The sequence below is a fragment of the Ambystoma mexicanum genome, chromosome 1p (assembly GCF_040938575.1).
Source record: "Ambystoma mexicanum isolate Mex_15411 chromosome 1p, UKY_AmexF1_1, whole genome shotgun sequence".
Taxonomy (NCBI): Eukaryota; Metazoa; Chordata; class Amphibia; order Caudata; family Ambystomatidae; genus Ambystoma; species Ambystoma mexicanum.
The window spans coordinates 961,660,784-961,686,376 of NC_090921.1; the positions used below are offsets into that span (position 1 = coordinate 961,660,784).

At 49.6% G+C, this 25,593-nt stretch overlaps 1 protein-coding gene across 3 annotated transcripts in view; it reads left to right on the forward strand.

Annotated features, from left to right (window-relative positions):
• LOC138582350 (receptor-interacting serine/threonine-protein kinase 2-like) overlaps positions 1-25,593 on the forward strand; it is a 252,063-nt gene that overhangs the window by 97,084 nt on the left and 129,386 nt on the right. For all 3 annotated transcript variants that reach the window (XM_069653614.1, XM_069653596.1, XM_069653605.1), the window contains exon 5: positions 24,583-24,731. In XM_069653614.1, coding sequence (XP_069509715.1) covers positions 24,583-24,731 — 149 coding nt within the window. The remainder of the gene's footprint in view (positions 1-24,582; positions 24,732-25,593) is intronic.

Genomic DNA, 25,593 nt, shown 5'->3' on the forward strand with positions numbered 1-25,593 from the left:
GTACATCATACAACGATCTAGTGCTCTCCTTCTCTCTCTGTGAGATGCGAGTTGTTAGCTGCACAGTTTCTGGAGCCACCCCAGCTGTTGCTAACAACTATGCGACCAGAGAAGAAAACAATTATATCATTGGACGCAAGGAACATTGTTTTTTGTGCAAAAACAGCTATTAAAAAAACAACAAAGGGAATTATTTAACTGCACTAATATTGTACATGTTTTTTTTTAAATCTTACAATGTTCAGAGCTAATGATACAATCCAGTATATATTTTAGTAAGAATGTTACACCCTTCTTACTGAGCAAAGCACATTATCAAAACATAGAATGACAACATCAATTGTTTTCTGGTAGAAGATTATGATATGATAGGTTATTTATAACGTGCTTCATACCCAGAGGTTTCTATGCACGGACCCAGGGATCGAACTTGTGTTGCTCCGTGACGTCTTGCTTCCAAGGGGAGCGCGTAAACCCTGAGCTATCCTCATTTTGAGGTGAACAGTATGGCACACTCCTAATGCACACATTTCAAAATGCCCCTATTAATAAAAAAAGGGGGACAATTAACACCAGTGTGGGTTCCTGGTTGTTATGCTCAAAATCAAAGAGCATTTATGGAACACAGCAATGAGCACAGCTTCATAAGTGACAAATATACCTGTGATAAAAGGGTGGTTTATTTAAATCACGGAGGACATAATGCACTTTGGAATTGGTACTCAATGAATTTTTTTCCCCCCAACACTCACCCTAACATTCAAATGTTTGTAACGTGGGACCATATAAACTGATTCTGGCAGCTTTGACATTTGGTTGTGAGGATACAATGGCTGTGACATTAGTCACTTTGTGTGATCTGGATATCCTGTTTTCTTTTCCCGCCCATCACTTTAGCCAGTTCTCAGGATCAGGATGTCCATGCACATGATCTCTTTTCAATGCTCAGACATCCTAAGAGAGTTATGCATATAGGATCATCGGATAGCCATGGCGTGGTATAGCCCTACAGGCCCTCGGTTAACAGATTGGGTGAGAGACCTGGCTAAGTGGGCAACGCGGGAGCTTGCCGCACTGACTAGTATTGAAAGCATGTACATCGGGGTGGCAACGACGAATAGGATGGAATGGGCAACACTGCTGAATGGGTCAATGTGCCCCTTCGATGGGAAACCCCCGAGAAGATGAGGAGGAGGCCTCTTAACGTGTAGAGGGACATGGACTAGGCGGAGGGCTGTTGGGGGGACTAACCTACACATTCCTTTAAGCTTTCGTGGACGACGCGTGGCCGGGAGTTTGTACGGATGGAGGGATGGGAATTGGGGAATTGGGGAATGGAGAGGGTTGATTGTTTCTATACACTTAGTTGATGTTATGCAATGATTATGTCTTGCTATTATAATAATAAAGACATTAAAAAAATACATATAGGATAATTTCCCAAATCCCACCAGAACTACTCCCACATGTAGTACAAGTATCAGTGTCCCCAAATAGAGGGTCTAGATATTCACCCCAACACGAATGTGGTAAAGAAGCTGGCACAAAGTGCTATAACACTGTGCATGTAAAGGCCAAGGTACAGACATCATCCAATGTCCAACGCTCAGAAGTTTGCACACTTTGGGCCTGATCCCCAGAAGGGGTTTGGTTATAATGGAGGGAGCAATGCTCTGTGAATCAGGCCCTTCGCATTCCCTCATGTCCTGTTGCTTCACCTAGCATTGCACTTCTCGGTTATAACCCACTTAGAACACATTTGAGTTTCCACGCGCCCTCACAAGCTACACTTTGCATTTCAAAATGCACGCTATATCTAGTACATTTTTTTCAGTTTAATGTAATGTCCCGCTCAGCGCACATTGCAAGTTTTCAATTGTATGTTGCCCCCATTATACACACTTTGGAAAATGTTGGACGCTCCAGCAATTTTCATGATTAAGAGCCCGCAGTCCTAACTTGGCAAACATTTTGCAAATGTCCAAAGTGGACAAAATGTAAACTTTGCAAGGTTCCATATAATGCCTGCAGTTTGCATGTTTTGCCAAGTTCCATGATGTTCAACAGGGCCCAGCCCTCGAGTTTCCATAATGCCCCATGCGTCTTACTCTCTAGATTGCATGATTTTATCTAACATTGCTGCCCTCAGTGGGTGTTGCGGGTGAGAACCATACCCCCAGTGTGTAGAATGCAGCGGGTGGCGGATCAACTACTCTAGCTAGTCTCTCTGCCCTGCCTGTACCTGCACCTAGCGGTCCACTGATGGCGGCCACCAACTGAAAGAGTTCAAGAATAATCACGCTCTTGCGTCTAGCTGTGGAGCTGCGGAACTCCTAAGGAGTCAGCTGGGCAACTAGGACCGGAGAATGCACCACATCTCCGTGGCGGCATAATGAGGACTTATTTATATAAGCGCTTTACAGAGAACATATTGCATACAATTATCACCCAATCGAAGTTGCTTCTCATTTATCGACCTTGGAAGGATGAAAGGCTGAGTTGGACTTGCCGGGATTCAAACCTGCGACCTGCAGATCACACACATATCGCAGCAGCAAGTGCTCAACCTGCTGAGCTATCTAGCCAGCAGTGAGGCTGTAGAGAGAAGCATCAGCATGCTCTCCATTGTTTCCTTTCACAAGGGCTAGTAAGATTCCCCAGCCATCTCTGCTCAGCCTACAGGACATAGGTACGAATACCTGAAGGGACTACTCAGCCTGTCAAACTTCCAAAGTCGACACAATCAATACCATTAAATTGTGTAATTGTGCCATCTAGCATTATAGTGCTTAGAAGCAGGAGCAATCCGCCATCAAGTGCTATTTAAATATTTGACAGTACTAAGGGGTGCAAAGAACATGCCTGAGTAGCAAACACTGGGACAGAGGTGGCAGCTGCCATCCCTGTTGGCCCTAACTGAGCCATTAAATAATACAGTATATTCCGTTTTGGCGACACACTTTTATATATATAGTGAAACAAAAATCCCTTATTTATCACCGAATTAAAAAATAAATAATCTAATGTAGAAAATGCATGATCGGTTACTGAGTGTTAGGATCCAAAACACTGTCTCTGATTTCTAGAGTGTAATGATCCTGAAACATCATTCCTTGTGGTGAATCTTGGTTTATTTTGACACCCGAACCCAACAATGATATTAAAATATGATCAAAATGCATGCTTAGTTTACATAGAGGGAGGTCAAAATTATAAACCCTCAAAACTCAGAATTCAAGAATTGATTTTGTGGTAGTATCAGAAATATTATTCCAGTCTTGCGGGCACTTTACAGTTATGAACGGTGCGCAGAGTGACCGTCGCATAGTATGTGCCAGCTTTGTTGCTAACACCCTCAATTCACTAGTTAGTCCTGCCTCCCCCTCCGTGTTAGTTTCAAATGGGGAAAAACAAGTTGATCTGGTCGCTGGACGTAGAAAAGAAGAACTATGCGAAATTGAGGAATTAATTAGAGCGGTCTTTGCCGAACATAGATGGAATGTCTGCACCAGCTGAACTTTACAGTTTTTATTAAAAACACCCTAATATATTTAACAATAATGCTTGGTTGCTGCCATTTTCACGACCCTGGGCTTTTAATAAAGAACTTCTTAAGAAGAAGCTTGAGGATGATTAGTAAAAGCTTTGCAGAGGGGAGAGATACAGAGCACTTAATTCATAAGGCTAAACGGGCACATCAAAATAAAGTAAACCCCCTAGAGTACTACATGCATCAGAGAGCAGGGGAGGATATGCTGGCCTGTATTATGCGAAAATCAGATGTGAATTATTGATAATTGGCCAATGCCTTGGGGAAGTCGCAGTAGGTGTGTCAAGAAAATCCAATCGCTGAAGCTGAAGCAGTGTGGACACAACACTTTGAGCATTTCTATGCCGCCGTTCCAGGTAATGAACTTACCATAGATAAAGAAGGAGGATGGGTTTTAATTTTCGATCAAGAGGACATTGAGTTGATCAAAAAGAAGTCTAGTATCTCTCGTGCCCCAGGACCTAATGGTCTGTGCATTAAGGTTCTGAAAGATTTTCCAAAATGGGCAATGGTGTTAAATGAATTATTCAGGGCCGTCATCGGCGAACGTCGATCTTCTACCACTTGGAAATCTGTACTTATCGGCTTGATCTTTAAAAAAGGGGAGAAATGCGACCCCTTAAATTATAGGCCCATAGCGCTACTGGATGCCGATTCCAAAGTATTTGCGTCTTTAATATTAAAAGAATTGGAGCTTTGGGCATCCACAAGTTATATCATAAAAACAAACCAGATTGGGTTTGGAAAAGTAGTCAGGACAGCTCTAGCAGGTGTCAGAATTGATCATGTGCAGAAACAAACGTGGCAGAAAGTTAGGACTCAGGTTTACACAGTCAGTATTGATTTATCCCTAGTCTTCGACAAGGTCAATCGTAATCTTCTATGGGCTACATTAAAAGCATGGGAAATCCCCAGTCATTTAGTGAATATTCTCCGCTATTTACATTCTGAGACAGTTTTGAGAGTCAGATTTAACCTGACAGGAGACGCTACACAAGAAATTCCGACGTACAATTAATTTGATTCAGGGATGCATACTGGCTCCCTTTTTATTTAATTTATGTTGGTCAGATATGGACGGAGTGGTACTGGGAGCGGCCTTTATCCCCCTGAAGATTGATGGTATCCAAATAACCTGATTTACCTATGAGGACGATATCATTTTATTTGACTGCATGATGAATTGTATGTACGCAGGAATGTATGACAACATGATGGATACAATATATTTTGTCCTAACCTTTGACACAGCAAGTATTGTGAAAGTGTCTAGGGATATCTGAATTCATAGTAGGTATTTAATAAAACATTGTGTATATACAATTGAGGATGAACAAGTGGTGCACGTCTAAAGCAATGTACATTCACATGATGTAAACACTAGAAAGTGGATGTTGGCAAAATCACTGGGGTAGTACCATACTTAGACAATTTGGAGTTAAATGTATTAAATGTACTTGGCCACCAACGTCACATACTGAACGCTGTGGTATATAGCCACCACCACTTCAACCATAAATATGTCATAGAATGTATGGTTTTGTGAGAAGGGAATATAGATTTCCCTATATTTAGCACACACTGGGGGTAATTCATGGAATCAAGCGCAGAAGTGGCGCAATCGGCTGGCGCACAGAGGGCGCATGCGCCAGGTTGCAGCAGCCGCGTGCGCCAAAACCCATTTTGACGCACAGTGTATTCAGGGATACTTACATCCATAACCAGCCGTGGCGCAGCGACCCTGCAGCAGCGCCAGTTATGCCCCCAAAGTCACCCCATTCGCCAAAAACATCCACACAAATCCCCTACATGGCGCAAAGGCCAGTGCCCTCACGCAAGAACCCAATCGTGTGTAAACCCCCCCCCCGCGCACCCCTCGGAATATGCGTACCCCACTCGCGCCTGGCCCATCGCGTGTAAAACTACCTGCGCACCCCTTGGAATAGGCATACCCCGCTCGCGCCAGGCCCATCGCGTGTAAAACTGGCCGCATACCCCGCTCACGCCAGGCCTATCACATGTAAAACTCCCCGTGCACCCCTCGGAATACGCGTACCCCGCTCACGCCAGCCCTATCACGTGTAAAACTCCCCGCGCACCCCTCGGAATATGTGTACCCCGCTCACGCCAGGCCAATCGTGTGAAAAACTACCTGTGCACCCCTCGGAATATGCGTACTCCGCTCGTGCCAGGCAAATAGCGTGGAAAAGTCCTCCCTGTGGTGTGTGCTGGCTGCGGGGCATGTGCAGGGGTCATAGGCTGCCTGCGGGGCATGGGGAGGGGTGATGGGCTGGCTGCAGGGCATGGTCAGGGTGTAGGGGGGGCTGTGGTGTGGGCTGCCTGCGGGGCATGTCCTAGGGTGGTGGGCTGCCTGCGGGGCATATGCAGGGGTGATGGGCTGCCTGCGGAGCATGTATAGGGGTGATGGGCTGCCTCCGGGCATGTGCAGGGGTGATGGGCTTCCTGCGGGGCCTGTGCATCGGTGATGGGCTGCCTGCAGGGCATGTCCAGGGGTGATGGGCTTCCTGCTGGGCATGTCCAGGGTGATGGGCTGCCTGCGGGGCATGTCCAAGGGTGATGGGCCGCCTGCGCGGCATGTGCAGGGGTGATGCGCTGCCTGCGGGGCATGTCTAGGGGCTATGGGCTGCCTGCGGGGCAAGTGCAGGGGTGATGGGCTGCCTACGGGGCATGGGGAGGGGTGTAGGGTGAACCCCTGTGTTGCGTGGTCTGGCTGCATGATGTACATGTGGCTCCTCACCACACTGCTGCGTGAACCTGGAGGTACGGGAGTGAGAATTACACATGAATTCGCTTGCGCGAGCGGGGTTCGTGTATTCTGGGGTACGCGAGTGAGAGCAACACGCGATTTTGCTTGCGCAAGCGAGGTACGTGTATTCCGGGATACGGGAGTGAGAATAACACGTGATTTTGCTGGCGCGAGTGGGGTAAGTGTATTCCAGGGTACACGAGTGAGAATAACACGCTATTTCCTTGCACGAGCGGGGTACGTGTATTCCAGGGTACGGGAGTGATAATTACACGCGATTTGGCAGTGTGTGCCCTCTCAGGTGCGCCCTCCCTATTCCCCACAGGCATCCCACATCACAGGCCCCCCTACACCCCTGTCCATGCCCTGCAGCCAGCCCACACCCCTCCCCGTACCCCGCAGGCAGCCCATCACCCCTGCACATGCCCCGCAGGCAGCCCACATGGCACCATGCACTTGTGAGCCCCAACACAAGTCTCCCCACCAGTGATGGGCACCTGCCAGCAGGCTCCAACACATGTCCCTCCACCCCACCCCCATTGACGGCAACCTGCCAGCAGGCCCCGACTCATGTCCCCCCACCAGTGATGGGCACCTGCCAGCAGGCCCCGACACATGTGCCTCCACCCCACCCCCATTGACGGCCACCTGCCAGCAGACCCCGACTCATGTCCCCCCCACCAGTGACGGGCACCTGCCAGCAGGCCCTGACACATGTCCCCCCAAACACCACGTCATAACTATACAGACCCATGGCCCTAATGCCAACCCAAATCCCACTCCCCTACCCCTCAGTACAAACACCCAACGATCCACTGAACCCACTCCCTAGTAAATTACCCATGCCATGAGAGTCTGAAAAGAACTAGCATGCCCATCAACAAATGTCCTACAGAGCCACACAGTGGCAACACATGACTCAGCCAATGCTCATGGAGACATGCACAAAATAAATCATAGTAGACCACACCAATAATGAAGAATAATTAAATGTATTAAAAAGAAAACCAAATTACGAAATGAAAACCACATATGCAAATGAAGAAATAATGATTGCAATATGAAAAGAGAAAGTGAAATCCAAGGAAAAATAAAAATCCAAAACAAGAGAAAAGAAGAGTGGTCCATCCCCAAAGTTCATAGACAGAAATCCTAAGTTGAAAAGCATAAAAAAACATTACTCCATGTGAACATCAAAAAAAGAAAGTATGTACATGTCTGGAAATATTGAAATGAAAGTCTGAAGGGTCCATTATCCCAAAACAAAAGGAAACCTACCAAAAACCCTATCTAGAATACAACCATATACAAAAATTGGAGCAAAATTCTGTGGAATCCAAATCAAAATCAAAACAAAATAAAACCTGAACCTAAATAACTATATTCAAAGGCGGCGGACTGGTCCGACGGTTCACTTATTGATGTCCCGGGCCAGGACATCATTGAACTCCATGTCGATGTTCCGGAGGCGGGCCTGTTCCCTGGCCTCGAGGTCTCGCAGGGATGCATCCATGGCCTCCTCCAACTCCCTGCAAGTTGCCTCGAGGCACTCAGCCCGCCTTAAAGCCCGGTGCATGTAGTTCTCCGCCCTGACCAATGTGAGCCGTGCCCTCTCCGCCCACTGCCGCTCCGCATCTATTCACTGGCCCATCCGCTGCCACATGGAAGACACTCCCAATCCTGGGTCCTCCTGCCTGCCGGCCGATGCCTGCCCCCGGGATGTTGATGGCCCGAGCCATGATGGCTCCCACACTCATTCTGTTGCTGCCTCCAATGCAACTGCCTCTGGCACCACGATGGCCTCCAGGCTGAAGGAATCCTCTGGTGCCGCCGCGCATGTGCCCTGTTGGATGATGCCTGTACGTCCTCCATCTGCTGGGGTCCAGTTGGTGGGGTGGCCACCCCTGCTGGACCTCCGACTCCCTACTGTGGCAGGGATGCGCCCTCCACCAGCCTGGCCACTGGCTCAGGGGCAGCTCCGCAGGGGGCCTAGGTGACACTTGGGCAGGAAGATGGCACAGAGGATGACTGGCGCATATGGGGGTTCAGATGAGGAAGGGGGCACAAGAAGATCCAGCACACGGAGGAACCCAGTGCCGACGACCTGTCCTAGTAGTGCGAAGCAGCCAAACAGGTATTGGAAATGACGTGCATTGTCCTCACGAGAACCCTGCACGTCATCCCGAATACCACGTTGGCGCAACACCACACCAGCTAGGACAGGCTCAATCCGGTCATGGATTGCCACGTCCGCAGGGAGAGGAAGGCCCGGTGTTGTATGCGCACCCCCTCCCTGAAAACGGGTCTGGACGGAGGCAACCCTGCTGGTGCCGGATGATGCAGTCACAGGATCGGGAACAGAATTACACACAGGCACCTCCGCAGCGACCTGTGCTGTCTCCTGTCCCTGCCCCTGGACTGCACCACTAGTACCAGTGGATTCCCCCCTTCCAGGCCCCATGCATCGGGCTTCCACGCCCTCCTCCTCAACCAAACCCTCCACCAACCTGGATGACTCTGTGCCATCTTTCTCCGTAGGCCCCTGTGGGAGCTCAGCTGCCCCTTCTGCTGCCAAGGAGTCCACCTCCAACCTCCGCCTCTTGGACCTTCCCTCGGCAGCTGCAGCCATGGACGCAGCACCAGACTCCTCACTCCCGGAAGATATCAGTACCTGGGAGGGGAGCTGGGCCTTGCGTCTCCTGCTGGCGGGATCCCTGCCGCTGTGCTCTACAGCACCTTCTCTGCCCTCTTCATCAGTCGACGCTGTAGACGGGGAGAGATAGAACACAGGCATCAGGGCACTGTACAATGGTCTGATACACACATGACAGTTGCACATGAGTGGCAGTGTCAAACTTCACAGATGGCACCACACTCCCGAACACTCATATCATTTCAACCCACACACATGCACAAATAAACTGGTATCGTGCAACAGGCATCAGCATCCATACAGACGTAACCGCATAAACAACCAAAGATTGGAATTACGTTGCAAGCAACATGGGGAGTGCCGATCACATGCACACACGCCACTAGACAGACATACATCTGTACATCTCAAACACCTGTCACAGTGCAATCATCGGCAACTAAGTCACATCTGCCAATCAGGTACCCAGATGTCCAGGTCACATGCATCTATGGCGTATCACAGTCGCACACATGTCTAACACACACGCCGTGCACGTACATGCACGTACATCAAGATGGAACCAGCATCCATGTGTCACACCCCAACCATGGCATAGCACATACACAGATATGCAAACATGTGTGCATCTCCCCATGCGGTTGGCCATCATGCATTGGAACACATATATCATTGATGTGCATCACACATGACTGCACTCACATGCAGCACAGGCATGTCCCTGCAAACACACACATCCATACATAGGCTATGTCAGACATATGTCCAAGCTGCACACTCCTGCCACACCTCAACATGCACTGTGTGGAATGGGATAGCCCAGACACTCACCGCTCGACTCCAGATGGGTCTGGCTCTCAAGGACCTGGTAGTGAAGCACTGGGTCGATGCGTTCCAGGACCCTCATCTGGTCGTTGGAAAGTTGGACCCGGCACCCCCCTGCATCAGCTGCACTCAAGAGGCACCGGGCCTTCCTGAGGGTCCTGGATCTGTAGTCCTCCCAGCGCTTCTGGACGTGTTTCAAGTTGCGGGTTGCCACCCCCTCCGCGTTGATGGCAACCACGATGTCTGATCAGGTCCTCTTCCGTCTATCCTTGTCGGCGCACGAACGTCTGAAGAGGGCATCATAATGCCCCAGGACTTGCTCCACCAGGATGCCAACTCCTCTGGCTGAGAAGCTGACAGCCCTCTGCCTCTCTGGTTGGGGGTTGCCAGTGGTCTCCGATGGTGTTTGCCCCGACATGGCAACCCCCGAGGCAGGTTTGGGTGAGCAACTGGGTCCTGGGGCTGGGATATGGAGCGATGAAACACCAGTCGGGAGTCTTCTGTTCCAGCAGGGGTGGTCACAGCAACTGGACCCCTGCAGATGCTGATGTGCAGGCACCAAATAGCAGGGTAAGTGGCCAGCAGGCAGTCAGGCAACAGCAGATGGCTTGTGGGAGGCGGCTTGGGCCTCTGGGGGGCAGGAGAATGGCCTTCTGGGCAGGAGCGTGGTCTTCCGTGTGTTGTCACGTGGCCCGCTTGATGCAGAGTGAATCCGCACGTGAAAAAACAGCACGTCAACGTGTAATACGAGGAAAGATCCTTAGCGTGTAAGTGACGTAACGCGCGTAGGCATTTCCCTTGGCACGGGTGCATAGTAAATCCGCATGTGCAAAAACAATACGTCCACATATAATCCAAGGAAAGGCCCTTAGCGCGTAACCGCGCCAGTGATGTTATGCACGCGGGCGTTGCCTTCAGCACACGTTAAAGGTGAGCGCGGGCCAGCAGTTTGTTGTACGTGCTTTTTGTGGAGACCGTCGCGTCTGTTTACTCTTCTGCATTCACACGCAATCACTTCACAGCGTTTGAAGTTTGTACCTCTTCTTTTAGTGGGGTGTTGCCTACGCTCACAAGCGCATGTGTTTTTCTTTTCCACGCAAGGCAGACGATGAGTCGCGCAAACTATTTTTCCCACTGTGGTTCCCCCTGTGCATCGCTACCGTTTTTGAGGTCATAGTAGCCCGCGTGTTCCATGCGCATGTGTTTTTTGTGTCCCTGGGTGCCACAACGTACTGTGGGAGGTTCATTCCATGCACGTGGGCTACTGGGGTCGCGTGCATGTCTTCTTTAATATTTAAAGTTTTTTAATAATTTGGTTTTTTTAGTGGTACCTGAGCGTTGTATGACCCATAATTTTTCCCCAGGGGTCACAGACAGCCTTGCAGGAGCACAAGGGTACCTATTCCATCCAGTACCCTGCCCCCTTCAACCCAATTTCCAGGACAATGGTTGAGTGCACCTCCCATCAGCTATTTACCATCTGTGCCATGGTTGGGAGGCCACCAAAGGCTAAGGATGGCAAAGTTGGGCATCCTCCCAGGGGTGTGCGTGGTTGGGCAAGTGGGCGTGGAGAACAGGGTGGACAGGGAGTCCAGGGTGGCCAGGGTGGCTACAGAAGGGGAAGAGACATGGGTGCCCCACTCGGGCAGGATGCCCAGCTGCGTGTTGGTGAAGACATGCTACCACCTCCTGTGGCTCCTGGAGATGCAGCTGTTGCATCACAACCTGGCACCCATATGACCCAACAGCAACTTACATCTGCTGTCACAGGCCCACCGGTGGTGGTAGCTGCAGGTGCAGCTGTGGGGACCACCATCCGTGCTCGGGGTCGGGCAGCGCATTTTGCGTTGCATGATGAGGACTCCCAGGATGATTTCCATCTTGTCAGGAGGTGCGGGTCAGGTGTGTCCAGTGTAGCTGTGACCGGGGCACACGTATCTGGGGCAGTTATGACATCTGCCCCAAGCAGCCGGGTGGTGGTAACTGCATGGGCAGATGCTGCCAACACCACCCCGGCAGTGAGTCAGACCCAAGCCAGACCTTCTGTCCTCATTCAAACACCCACTTCCTTGGTCGAGTCCACCAGCGCCACTGCCCCCACTGATCAGGGCCACATTGGCCACTCAGGGTCAGTATCACCGCCCAAAAGGAGGACGCGTGCTCCTGCGCAAGAGGCTGAGACCCCAGACATGGCTCCGGCCTTCGGCACGTCGAGGAAGAAGCCTTTCGGCAAGCAGGAACTGGACTTCTTTGTGGACTACGTGTCAGCACACAAACGCGATATACTTTTGGGCTCACAGTGCCATACAACGCCTCACCAGTGGTGGGTCCACTGGCAGTGTGTTGCGGATGGTGTGACAGCCATGGGATTCCAGGTGCGCACGGCTCAGGACTCCAACAAGTGCTGGAATGACCTCTGACGCTGTGCAAAACAAAAGCATGCCTCCAATTATTCCATGTCTCAGGTGACTGGTGGTGGGCCAGCACCAGAGGAGGAAGAACTCACTCAGCACGAGGAGATTGCTGCAGAGTTCATCCCGGAAGAACAAATCCGTGGAGTGGGAGAGAGGATGGATTATGATGCATCGTCCGGTGAGTATTGATGCGTGTTACTCAATGACATGTGTGTTTGGTGTGTGGGACCCTCCCAGCTACAACTAGGGTCCTTCCTTTCATCAATCTCCCTCTCTACCTGTGGTGTTCACTGGGGGTCTGACCTCTTGGCCTGGCTTTTCAAACAGCACCTGGCAGCTCTCGCCTACTGCATTTCCATTTTCTGCTACAATTTCCAGTGCTATGCTGATGACACTCAACTCATTTTCAGGCTGCCCTCGGCCACCTCTTCTCCCTCCCTCATTTCTGATTGCCTCATTGCCATTTGAAATTTGTGTACTGGCAACAATCTCTATCTAAATGCCAGCAAGACTGACATCCTCCTCATCGGTGGCCGGCCTCCCTTGGCCCTCCTCCTACCCCCACCTGCAAGGCCAACGACCTTGGGGTCACCTTTGACTCCACACATTCCTTCTCCACACACATTTCTGATGTCTCTTGAGATTGTAACTTCTTGCTTAACCTCCCCAGGGGTACTCTGCCTTTCCTCTCGTTCACCTACAAGCTCACTGTCTCTCAAGCTCTGGTTGTCTCAAGGTTGGACTACTGTGACAGCCTCTTTCATCATTCTACCTGCCTCCCCTCTCCACCCTCTACCACTAATCCAGTACAGGACTGCGAGACTTGTCCTTGGCCTCAAGCCCTGGGATCCTATCTCTCCAGCTCTGAAAACCCTTTATTGGCTACCAGTAGATGCAAGGATTAAATTATAGACCCTCTGCATTGTGCACAAGGATTTCTGGGGCCTGGGTCCAAATTACCTTCAACTATCCCTCGGCCAATACCCCCCCTCTTGAGTCCTTTGCTCCTCTACCTCACACTTCCTCCAGTTTAGTCCAGGTCAGTCGTTTATCGGAGAAAGAAGCCAGGGGCAGATCTGTGTCTACCGCTGGGACCTCCCTTTGGAACAGCCTACCTGCCATGTTGAAACTTGAGGATAAACTTCTCTGCTTCCGGAAGCACCTCAAGACCTTCCTATTTGCTCCTGCATTAGCCCCTCTTCTCCCCAGCAAACTGTTTTCTCTCTTGACACTGTACACCTGGTCACCCTCTGTCCTTCGGGCCCAGGTACCTGCACACCCTGCCTCCCTGCTGCACTGCCTCCAGGCCTCCCATTGCAATGGGTCCTGTACGTGTACCCATACAGTCCCCCACTCTACACTTATCAGATTTACCCTATCCAAATGATCTTGCACTTGCCACTTGCTGGCTGCACTACCAAATTTTGAATGCCTATTCTATTATAAGACTTCATTTTCCTTCTTTAGTATCCTCTGTTTGGCACTTTCCACTTCTCTCCCTTTCAGGGACTTTACCCCTTTTTCCCTTCTCCATGCACTTGCATGTTCTCATTGTCACTGTGCCCAGTAAGATAGTTGTTTGCAATTTCTTTTCTCCCTTGTCCCCTTCCCTTTGCTTGGTTGTGCTCTGAGCCACTTGTGTACGAGGGCAATCTTGATGAGATGTCATATCATGTCATGTACATCCTTTGTCCTTGGTGCAGTGTGTCTCAATCTGACTGTGCTGATGGCAGTGGCTCCCCATGCACACGTGTGCACAATCATGCTCCATGTGCATTCCATGTATGCCCCTAGGTGTCCTTGACCGCCTGCTCATTGTAGTACGTCTCCAGGATGATCCAAGTGCCATGTTATTTGGACAGCCATTTCACATTTCATGCTCACTGTGGGTCTGTGTGTAATCACGCATGACTTTAGGGTGTCCACATCTGTGTCGTGCACATGGCTCCCCATGTTACAGGCCCCCTGCCTCTGTTCAACTGGTGTACTGTATTCTGCATGCATGGGTGTACTACTGATGGTTCCTCATCTGTCCTGCATCATGTCCACTTTTCATCGGCTGTAGTGACATTTGACTGACGAGATGCAATAGACGCATGCCACCCTGTCTGCCAATGCACAGTTCTGTGGTGAACCTTTCATTGCCATGCAGTGCCTCCCTGCTATTCCCCAGAGGGTGGAGGTTTCACGGTATCCATGCTACATAGTGCATGCCGTTTGCACATGATGGCTGCAATTGCCCATACACTGCCGTCATGTTTTGAGATTGACATCACTACGTACGTGTTGATGTTTGAAGTTGAGGGGGTACACATGCACTGCACCGCACACACCCACTCCTGTGCCAAGTTCAGCCCTTCAACATGCCAACACAATGCTACTGTGTGATAGTGACCTGCCATGTATGTACCCATGTCCCTCCTTTCACTGTATCGAACCGCAGTAGCGTATGTGCCTCCTGTGACACATGTACTCTGCATATTCGATGGCTGTTGAGTGCTGCACGTGAACATACGTGTTACATGTGTCATGGTGTGTTTCGTGTGATTGGCAGCCGTGGCTATTTGTGTGTTCCCACATGCTTATGCTACGTGCCATCTCTTTGTTCTCATTTCTGCCTTCAATATGTGTCTGCTAGAGGTTGTGTGTGATGCAGGTGATGGGCAACATGCAAAACATGTGTTGGCTTCACATTTTGCACACATCCTTTACTGCTTTCGGGATACCCTTGCATTGCAACGCCACTGGATGCATGTTGGTCTTTGAGTTGCGTGTGACATGTCTGCTTCATATGTTGGCTGTCAATGTTGTGATCTGTATGTGTGTGGTATGTGCTACTGACATGCGTGTTCATGTTTCTTTTGTTTATGTTGCAGGTGATGATGCACTGGAGGCAGCGGATGAAGATGTCATCCCAGACACGGTGGTCAGTTCACATGATCAACTAGGCATCAGTGGTGGTCATTGGGTGGCAGCCCACGAGAATCCACTGGTGCTCCAGGCCCTTGTGTCCAGAGCGGACTCTGAGTCTGGCTCTGATGGATCCTCTGACCACTATGTTGAGCTGGATCTGCATCATGATATGTCGTCGCCGATAAGTGATCCTGTGTTGGATGATCTTCTGTCTGCGACACCTATATTAGTATGCTAGTCGGGGTTGGAATGTCCGCCTGTGGTGGTTACAGGTGCAGGGTCAAACTCCACACCAGTTGTCCATGTTCTTGGGGCATCAGGTCGACGGAGGGATGCAGTCCTGCAGCCGCGGGCAGCACCAACCCAGCAAGGACCACGGCTCCTTGGGCATGGCAGGTGTTGTGTCCGGCAACGCGGTGGCCGTGTGTCACCGAGGTCAACTGAGTGGGAGCATGCCATTATTGCCAGAGCACAGCAACAGGGGGGAGTTGTTGAGATGATGGCTCAATGTATGGAAAGTGTGGCCCGTTACATCCTCCCCCCTGAAAGGCAAGTGGAGCTCCAGCAGCAGGCTACGCAGTCCACGTGCCGCTCACTCAGGCTGGGCATGGCAGCCTCTGAAAGGGCGCGCCAGGCTGAAATGGTGGCTCTGCGTCAAGCAATTGCTGCTCAGGCAGAGGCACACCGTGAGGCCCTGAGGGTCGAACACCAAACCTTCTAATCTACTCTGGGTGCGCTCATGATGGACGACAGAAGGCGGGCAGAAGACAGGATGGAGCGGCTTGAAAGAACCATCTCTGCTGAACTCCATGCAAGCTGGGAGGTACTCCGTATGTCATGTGAAACCATGCAGACAGAACTCTGTCTTTCATGTGAGTCCTTGCAGGAGGAAGCATGTGTGACACGTAAGGTAATGCATGCAGACCTACGTGTCATTGCCATGCAGGACCTGGATTACCAGACCTGCATGCTTGCTGCCGCTGAGGGGCAAGGCACAGATAGGCGTGGTCAGGCAACTGTGCCGCGTCCACCTTCTGATTTCCATCCAGAGGGTGACAACGACAACATATCTCCCACATAGGTCGGGCCGTGCAGGCACTGAGCCCATTGAAGGTTTTATTTTTGGTTAAATCTCAACATCTACACATGTGGGTGTTGAGGTGCACCCTGTACCTCCCCCCTCCTCGGTGCTCCCCCACCCCATGGGTCATATGTGCCCATTTTTCATATATATATTTTTCCTGCACATTATTATTTTTTTATATTTTTTTGTCTATTGTGCATTCATGTGACAGTGTGGTGCTTTGTGGCATTTGAAGGCATCCACTGTGTGTTACAGCAGGGCCCATTCAGGCTTGTCTCGTGTATGTGTGTTGCCTGGGGTCCTGACATATATCCTACTCCTGCTTCCCCTTTTCATGGGCTCACAAGGATGGCCCGATGTGACAGCATGTTCATGCACTGTCTATGTTCATGCACTTCCTGCTGGAGGCGGTACCATGCACCCTTTGGCTGTGTAACACACACTGATGGTGGCAGGGGTCCGTGTGCTGACAATGTTGCATTGGGACACTTGGCCTACAGTGATTTTGATATGCCACATGAACGCTGCATGCTGAGTTATCCTTGTGACCACGTGATTCTTCGGCCCCCAATTCCTTGCTTCCCCTGCATTGGCCATCTTGTAGCCCTGCCTGGTGTTTTGTTGTGCCATTTGAAATATGGCTGCATTGCATTTGACTTGACTGTCCTGTTTGTGGCGTGACCCTGCTCCCCCCTCCCATTGGTTGCACTTGGCCCTTGTGACAATCCGGTCACCCAAGAGGCTGGGGCCAGCCACCACTATCAAAGGCCCACAATGGAGGCCCTGTCTACCCCTGTCCACCCCTGTCCACAACCATTCTGGGTCCCTTGATTTTCTGCCTGTCTCCCCTGCCCCCTGCCTGTCTCCAGCTGCCCCCTGCCAGTCTCCCTCTGTCTCCCTTGCCCCCGCCAGTATCCGCCTGCCCCCCGCCAGTCTTCCCCTGTCTCCCTCCTTCACCATCACACCTCCTCCCCTTCTGCACCCTCTTCTTTCCCTCTGCTCCTTGTGTGTGCTTTCTTTCCCCCCTCCCGCTTCCTGCCTTTACACCTTGGCCCCCTCCTCCCTTCTCTCCTCCCTCTCCCTCTCCACCACCCTTTCCCCTCCTCCTTGTCCTCTGTCTTTTTCCGGCACTACCCTAATTGCCGTAAGGCATGGTGATACGTAGCCGCTTGTTCTCTGCAGACACTTCCCCCTCTGCCTCCGTCCATCCACCCCCCCACCTTCACCTTTTTGAGTTTTATTTTGGCACTTAGTTTTATCATCAGTCCCTCCACCACTGATTAGAGCTCGTCTGTTCCCCCTTTCCGTTCTGTGTTTCTTCTTCCCCTCCCCCGCACTATTTTGATTATTCATCGACCTTCCATTGTTTGTCACTTGTTTTGTTACTCTCCTCACCTCTTAACTCCTCTTCCCTCACCCCCTCCTTATGTGACTCTTGCACTGCAACTATTGCCGTCAGACATAGCAATGTTGGTGCTAGTTTTGGTTTCCCACATTCCCTCCCTAGACTCACTTATTTTTACAAGTACTTGTACTATCTACTTTGATTTGATTGTTATTTTTCACATTCTGGACTGTTTGAAGGACTTGTAGGAAGGTACTGTTATTCTCCCTTGTTCCCTCCCTCCTTGAGGTGCTTTGATGCACTTTCTGTGTAGGCCCTATACGGATTTTCAATGAATCAGTGATTTCTCACTGTCTGCCATTGTCGATGTGGAGTACCCTGTACATGATATGTTCTGCTGGTCAATGGCTGATACTACGTTGGGTTTGATTTTGAGGTGTCAGTCGATTGGTGTGGTTTAACACACAGGGGGGTCCTTGGGTGCAATGTTCACATGTTCTGTGTACAGGACACTGAGGCTCACTTCATTTCACATGCATGTATTCGATGCATGTCCCTACTGACACTTAGGCAACGCCCCCCCACACCAACTATGGCGACACCATGCACACAGACAGATCGCCTTCTTAGGCATGCTTTGTCCATACAATCCATGTTCACTTCCAATTCACTTCCAATTCATTGATCGTGTACATGCATCACAGGGTACTTTTGGTTGATTGTACTTATTTTTCATGATACTCAAGGGGTTTCCCCAATGAAATGCACACTCACTGTGCTGTCCGGTGAGCGGTGTGTTGTAGGGGACACACACGCAGCACACAGAGTTTGTAATGCCAATTTGCTATTGTCAAATGTGCATGGCAACAGGTATTCTGACTTTTGTTGCTTGCACCACTGGTGGCATGCTTTTGTGCCACAGTTTTCAGGGTGTGAGGTTTTAGTCAGTCATTTTTTCAGATTCCAAGTCAGTTGTAATTGTCTGGTGCCTATTTACATTTCTCACATGGCACTTCATGACTATTGTGTCATGTGTTGTGCATATGCTTTGATGTTTTGCCGTTGCATACCATGGCATGGTGTGGCAGACGGGGGTCATGGGGGTTGGGAGGGTTTGGGTATCATACAAGTACTTTCATGCCCTGTTTTGCAGGGAGGTGGGTGGGGTATGGACCTTGCATGTGTTCCTTTTGGTCACATGTGATTGGTTGTGCTTAAGTAGCTAGGGATGCACACAATGTGGCACTTCCATGGACACATACTCAGGGTGGTAAGGTTGTGACAGTTAACTGTCCCCTTCTCATCATCGATTGTCACCTGGTATGTGCCAGGCCTGTGTGCACTCCGCCGGAGTTGGAGTTTAGGTGAAAAATGTGGCCACGTGCCCTTTCCCCTCCCATGCGCAGCGGCCGTGTGCTTGGTTGGGGATGTGGGGGCACCACCATATCCACCGGTACGCCCCGCCATGTTGCAACGTTGTGCAGGACACATGCTGCTACAATGATCCTGCACACTACTGGGGGTGCATATAGTAGCTGTCTGCCAGAGTGGTCAAGAGAGCGGAAGCGTGACTTGAGCACTCCTAATTTGCACTCCACTATGGCCCTGGTTGCAATATTGGCTGCCTTGTATCTTACCTGGGGTGGTGTGGTGGGGTTCCGTATTGGCGTCATCATGTAGGTGCCCAGAGGGTAGGCACTGTCCCCTGGCAAGGTGATAATGGTTGTCATTAGTTGGGCTTGTGTATTTGTCTGTGTGTGACATGCATGCATCTGCACAGGCATTTGTACTCACCTATGAGCCATGGGTGGCCATGCTTCCCAGCTTCCAGGGCCCGGCTCAGGGTGGATATTCTGTATATGAAACTGTAATGGGTGGACCCTGGATAGTTTGCAAAGACAGAGGTGATGATTCCCTTGGCATCGCATACAACCTGCAAGTTGATGGAATGCCAGTGCTTGTGGTTGCGGTAGATGTTTTCAGTGGCCCTAGGTGGACGTAGGGCCACATGGGTGCAATCTATGGCACCAAGCACTTTGGGGAGGTGTGCCACCCTGTAGAAGTCCTGGGCCATGGCATGCCTTTATGCGGGTGTTCTGGGCATGTATATGTGCCTGCAGACTGAGGGGCGCGCAGTGATGATTGCCAACACCTGGTGTAGGCAACGTGACTGCGTGGGCTGTGAGATGCCCCCCACTATGCCAGTTGTCCGCTGAAATGCCCCAGTGGCCAAAAAATGCAGTACATTGAACACCTTCTCTAAGGGGCTCAATGCTTGGGAGCACAGGGTGGGTGATGTGAGTTCATCCTCCCACTCAGTGACCAGATCTAGGATGATATGAGGTGCAAACCCATACCTGCCATAGATCTCGTCATCAGGCATCCCAAAAAGGCTGGTCCTGGGCAATAAAATGCGGAGCCTGGCTATTCTCCTCCTCCTGCGGTGTCCCACGATCACTGCTGCGAGGGTTGGGACAATCATCGTAGCTGTTCATGCTGGTTTGTTGTTTGCACATACTTTTATGCTGCGCGGGGGCGCTTCCGCCTGCTTTCATGTGGCGGACGTGTGCGTGTGTTTTGACGTGTGTGGGTTTTCCCTATTCGATTCCATGAATGTTGTTCACTGGCGTGTGGGCGTTGCGTGTGTTTCCCAGCGGTACTTCCCACATTACGCCTACATTTTGACACGTTGTTCTCCATTTCCCGTGTTCTGCCCCCTTTTTAGGTGTGTGCACGGGAAGTTGTGCGCTTTCCCTGTTCCTGTCGTGCACGCATTTGGAAAGTCGCAGTGATGTGTAAGGTAGGCACGGATTTGGTGCACATCCCAGGAAAAACGCGCGCAGGGCCTTCCATGAATCGCACACGTGCGAATCGCACGCGTGCGGTAGCTTTTTCACGCTTGCGCCACAAATTTCAGCGCACAATTATTCCATGAATTACCCCGACTATTGTGCATTTACATTTGTAGCCACCTATAAATAGTAGTCTTAGCAAAGTATGAAGTTTTGGGAAATGAATAATTATGAGGTGATTGGCATCATCATCTTTGGTTTTGACTTGTAGTCATTACAATAATTCATTGCAAAGGTGCGCATATGTATAGAATGTCAGTTGGGCTAATAAGGAATTGGTTTTTCCAATAGCAGTGGTTATAATCAAGTTTGCACCTAAAATTACCCATCTCCAAGATTGTTTGGGATTATTCCTAATGTTGAAGAATGGAATCATGAATAGCAACAGACTGTTAGCTGGCATTAATATTCAATGTTGAATGAATACATTGTCACTCAGCAGTACAAGGCCTGAAATGGCGCTTTCATGCACGCAGGTTTCACTTTCTTGACTTATGGAAATGGTTTGTGATGTCAGAAGTATAAAATAAGTAACTCAGAGAAAATGGTGGCTCCTTCACTCGATTTCAGAACGCGGGACGCTGCTCGGACTGTAATTGCCGCAAATGGCGTGAAATAGCTACATTTTATTGGTGAGTAGAATACATAGGGCCTCATTACACAGTAAGCGGTAGCCATGGCGCTATTAGCGCCATGGCTAACTCCTTACCGCATTCCTGGTCCGTGTTCCCGGAATAGGGACTTACCGGGTCATTCCGACCTTGGAGGATCCGGTAAGTCCCTATTCCAGGAACAATTCCCCATTCCCATTTGAGCCCCCATAGTGCTCAATGGGAATGGGGATGGAGCTAATAGCGGGCCCGTTATTAGCTCTGAAGTCCCTCAACGGGTCCCTTCCTTAACGCCTGGTAAAACCAGGCGTTAGGGAAGGGACCCGCTAAGGGACCTCGTAGTAGGGCAGTGAGGGATTTCCGCCTACCGTGTAATGAGGCCCAAAGTGTGGATGTATTTGAGATAAATTCACAATTTGGACAATAGGAGAATGCTTCTTTGTTTGTATTGCTCGTGATCCAGATGGCACTTTATAGAGTGACTAAAGGGCTGGTTCCCATTTGTACTTTTGTTGCAGAGTTTATGAATATTGGAGTACAGATATATAATAATAGACCTATACACAATTTTTGACCATCATTGAATTTACCTAGACATGAAAGGTAAGGTATCCCATTATTCTCCATAATGGGGTCTGGCATGGATTCACATGCTCATGAATATTCCCCGTCGTCAGGCTGGGAATCCTCAGTAAAAGAAAAATCAGTTTCAGTTTCGTTTCTGAACTGTCTTTCTCCTAATAACCAAACACTGTTCTCTGGGTCATACTGCCCCGAGCCAATGACTGCCCTCTACCTAAGCCCCTCCTCAGGCAGCCATCTTCAGATTTTTACCGCGCATTCAAGTGTTGGGAGTCCTCGTGCTTATCTCACAAGCTTTTACTGCGTATCGCGTTTTTCAAAAGAGTTTACTCTTATGTTTCGTTCCAATTGAGCCTCAAGCTCCACCGATTCATCTTCCGATTAACAGGGACCCGTTTTGGAAATCTCTAGCCCCTCAAGGGCGAATTTTCATCGAATTTCACTTCTTGGAGGATTCCAGAAGATCTTGGAGGCCTACCCTTCATGGTCAGGCGGAAGACAAAGGAGACCCGACGCCTCTGTTAAGGATCTGCCCAGGATGTGGACTACAGAACGTCTTCAAGCAGGATGGGCACTCCCGGTGCCTCTACTGCCTGCACACAAATAAATCGCACGACGAGGAGGCCTGTGCGTTCTGCAAGGACATGTCCTCCCGGACCATGAAGGACCATCACAAACAACTCGCTGACTGGCTGGAGTCGAAGAGCCCAGCAGTAGGTGAGCCCCGGCAACGCACTTCTCCCAAGAGGAAATCCAAGCGGTCTTCGAAGACCTTTGAGGGTGTTCCGGTGACGCGGGCCCAACATTAGGCAAAGCACTGCGAGTCTGCGGGCACCGGGAGCGCCGTTGGATGCCGTGAACCATGAGCCAACGCTCCGGCTCAATGAAAAGGAAGTCAGACAACCCGGGTAAGCTTCTGGAGAAGGCCCGGTCGGTTCCGACGGAGAAAGCAAAGGGGGAGCGAGGCGGTGGCCCTCCCCCCACAGTGAAGGCCTCAGACGCGCCTACGGTCGTGAAGGCCCAGATTCACCAGGAAAAGGCTTTGATTGAGGGAGTGGTGGCAGCGTCCCTGGTGAAGACCGCGGAGACGGCCCCAGTGGAGAAGGCCCCCAAACCAAGAGTTTCCCTGCCTGGCCAGAGGGAATCGTCTTTCATGCCCATCGATAAGACCCCTGTGAAGCCCCTAGGTGAGAAGAAGTGGGGGGCATGATAGTCCTACCGGACACAGATATCTCCTCTGAGGACGAGCTTTCGGGCCTCAAGTCAGTTCTTGACAAGCAGTTCGTCGAGGTCAGATCATGCGGGAAGGACCCCGACGAGGCGGACATGGAGAGCAACGAGGGAGACGGCGAAGAACAGCAGATCGACGAGGAGCCGGACACTACGCCACTGCCAATGCTCCCGTCGCAACCGCTGCCTCCACCGACGGACAGGTCGGAGGACATCTTGCTAGACTTGTAAATGCCGTGCACAGAAATAAGGACAAGGATGCCTTTGCCTCCAGCCGACGATCCAGCGGCGCCTGGACCGTCGGGGAGCCCTCCATGCAATGGCTTAGAGAAATACAAAAGATATACAGATCTGGTTAATGCACAGAGAAAAGAGGGATTCTTGGCCCCTTACTTAGTGAAATATCCATTGTGGAAATGTTCAGTTTAGGGTACATTTATTGCTGACTAGAGATAATGGTTAACTTTGGAACAGGTCAGGAAATTAAAGTCCCTTGTGCAGGTTCTGTATGAAAGAGGTGGAAACGTTGACACATTTATTGTTATATTGTGAACCAGTCAGGATCATACGTATTATTTGATTTGAAAAATTGGTGGCTAGCATGAGAATCTACACCAGTGGGAGTTGTTGTGGGAAAGACTTTTTAAAATCGGCTCTTTTGAACCATTGAAGGATTTGAGTCAATTTCTATATGGAGTGACTCTAATAAGCTTGTAGGGAATTTCTTAAAAATTACATACTTTAGTGGGGAAGGAGGGAGTCAAAGCTATTTTGTGTTTTAGGATTTAGTGAATATTCATGAATTTATATGAGCATTTATGAATGTATTTGTATTAAGTGGTTGTAGTTATTTATTACAGATTTGCGAGAGGTTTAATACAAACCAATAACACAATAAACAAAATATATATATATATGTTTTAAAACCAGGATCGGTTACTGAGTGTTAGGTTCCAAAACCCCTATCTCTGATTTCTGGAGTGTAATGATCCTGAAACCTCATTCCTTTTGAATCATGGTTTATTTTGCCACCTGAATCCAACAACGATATTAAAATATGATCAAAAAGCATGCTTAGTTTACATTGGGGAATGTTAAACTTACAAACCCTCAGATCTCCTGACACAGAGGAAACAGAGGAATGCGCTCAATGGGCTTTGTGTTTTTTGGAGACAGTCACCTTTTCATCCCACTTTTTGTGTTTTTTCATTTATTTTATTTTTGCACTGCTGACATTTTATGGGATTAATTATTGTCACATCTGATAAAGGTGTCCTCTATCTGAAATCAAAAAACTTTGACAGAAATGTAACCATTCTCAGAACGCACAACTATCAGTGTGTCACTGGTGGGCACAGCACATTCGCTGCTGTTCCATTTTGCTGCAATCCAACTAGAATTCCATTCACTTCTTGGTTCAATAAATTATTTCCCCTCTCTGCCCACCCCCAAACTTTAAAGACATATTCAGAGTGGGCCAAATAAATGTTGTGGAAAGAATAATGTCCATTCCTCATGAAAGGGTCTGATACATTGGCCTTCAAAAAATCATGAATACTTATTTTTTTTTAACTTGGGTGAATCCTAGCTTTTTGCACCTATAAATGTAATACAGAATTTATGTAGAAAGGTGTGGCTTGTTAATTGAATCATCGCATACCAAGGATTCAGTGCTGTCTTTACATGTATGGTCTGTCTGTAGAACATGGCTGCCGCCATTTTGAGCTTTAGTCTTCTTTTCCATTGATCCATTTAGATATCTGATTATGGTCTGACACATTGGCGAAAGCAGCATTTGCGGTCTGTCTCCATATCTGCTAGCAATGCCGACACCTCCGATTTGGTCTACCTCTCCCCCGAGACACTCAGAGGAGATGATCCCACATCTGCAGGGGATGTCTACAGGTAAGTGCTTCCACTCTGGTCAAAATACAGTGCTGGCTAATAGACAATATTTTACCAAGAACCAGAAATGTGTGTCCTGCAGATGAAGCATTAGTATAGAAACAAAGGGGAGGTGAGATGGAAGTGCAAACTGCAGATGCCTCCTACCGGAGGCAGGTGTGGCATGTGCACCAATAACGTTAGCTATCACGGGTGAGTGGATGCGGCATAGCCAAACTGTCCTTACAAGCCTGCCCACTCACATTGCACTTTATGCAAAGGTGTGCGGGAGCTGATCCGGCCATTGACAGTCTTGACCTAGCTCTAGCGCTGAAACATGTCGACGGATCAGCATGCTAGATGCTTTGAACCAAAATGTTACGATGAGCAAACATGCAGGGAGTCTGTCTGTAATAATTGGAATGTCTGTCCTCGTGCATCTCATCTGAAGCACCACATCTTGTGCCATTTAGTTCATGCCTTCTATTAAGTGATTCGCTTCTTTGCCATGTATGAGAGTTAGCATTTATGGCCCAGGTTAGACGTTCTCCTTTCCGGTGCATGAGACAGCACGCAGCGAGGGGTGGCTGTAGAAAGTCTTTGTATACGCCTTTGCAGGTGCACCTGGCCAAGAGTCTGTCCGGCTATACGTCATATGTCTTTAAGTGACTCTTGGTTTTGATGGGATCCTGAGGTTAGTGGTGGACTGAAACTAGAAAGCCAGGATTCTCACTCCCTCCATTGTCCAGTGTTGTGGGATTCCCAGTAGGCAGGCCAAGCAGTAGATTTACTAATTCCTGAGTTTTACTGGCAGCTAAAGTTAAGAGCACTTAAAACAATCTCGAAATCAGTGATAACCTGGACATAACCTTTCAAAAGACAT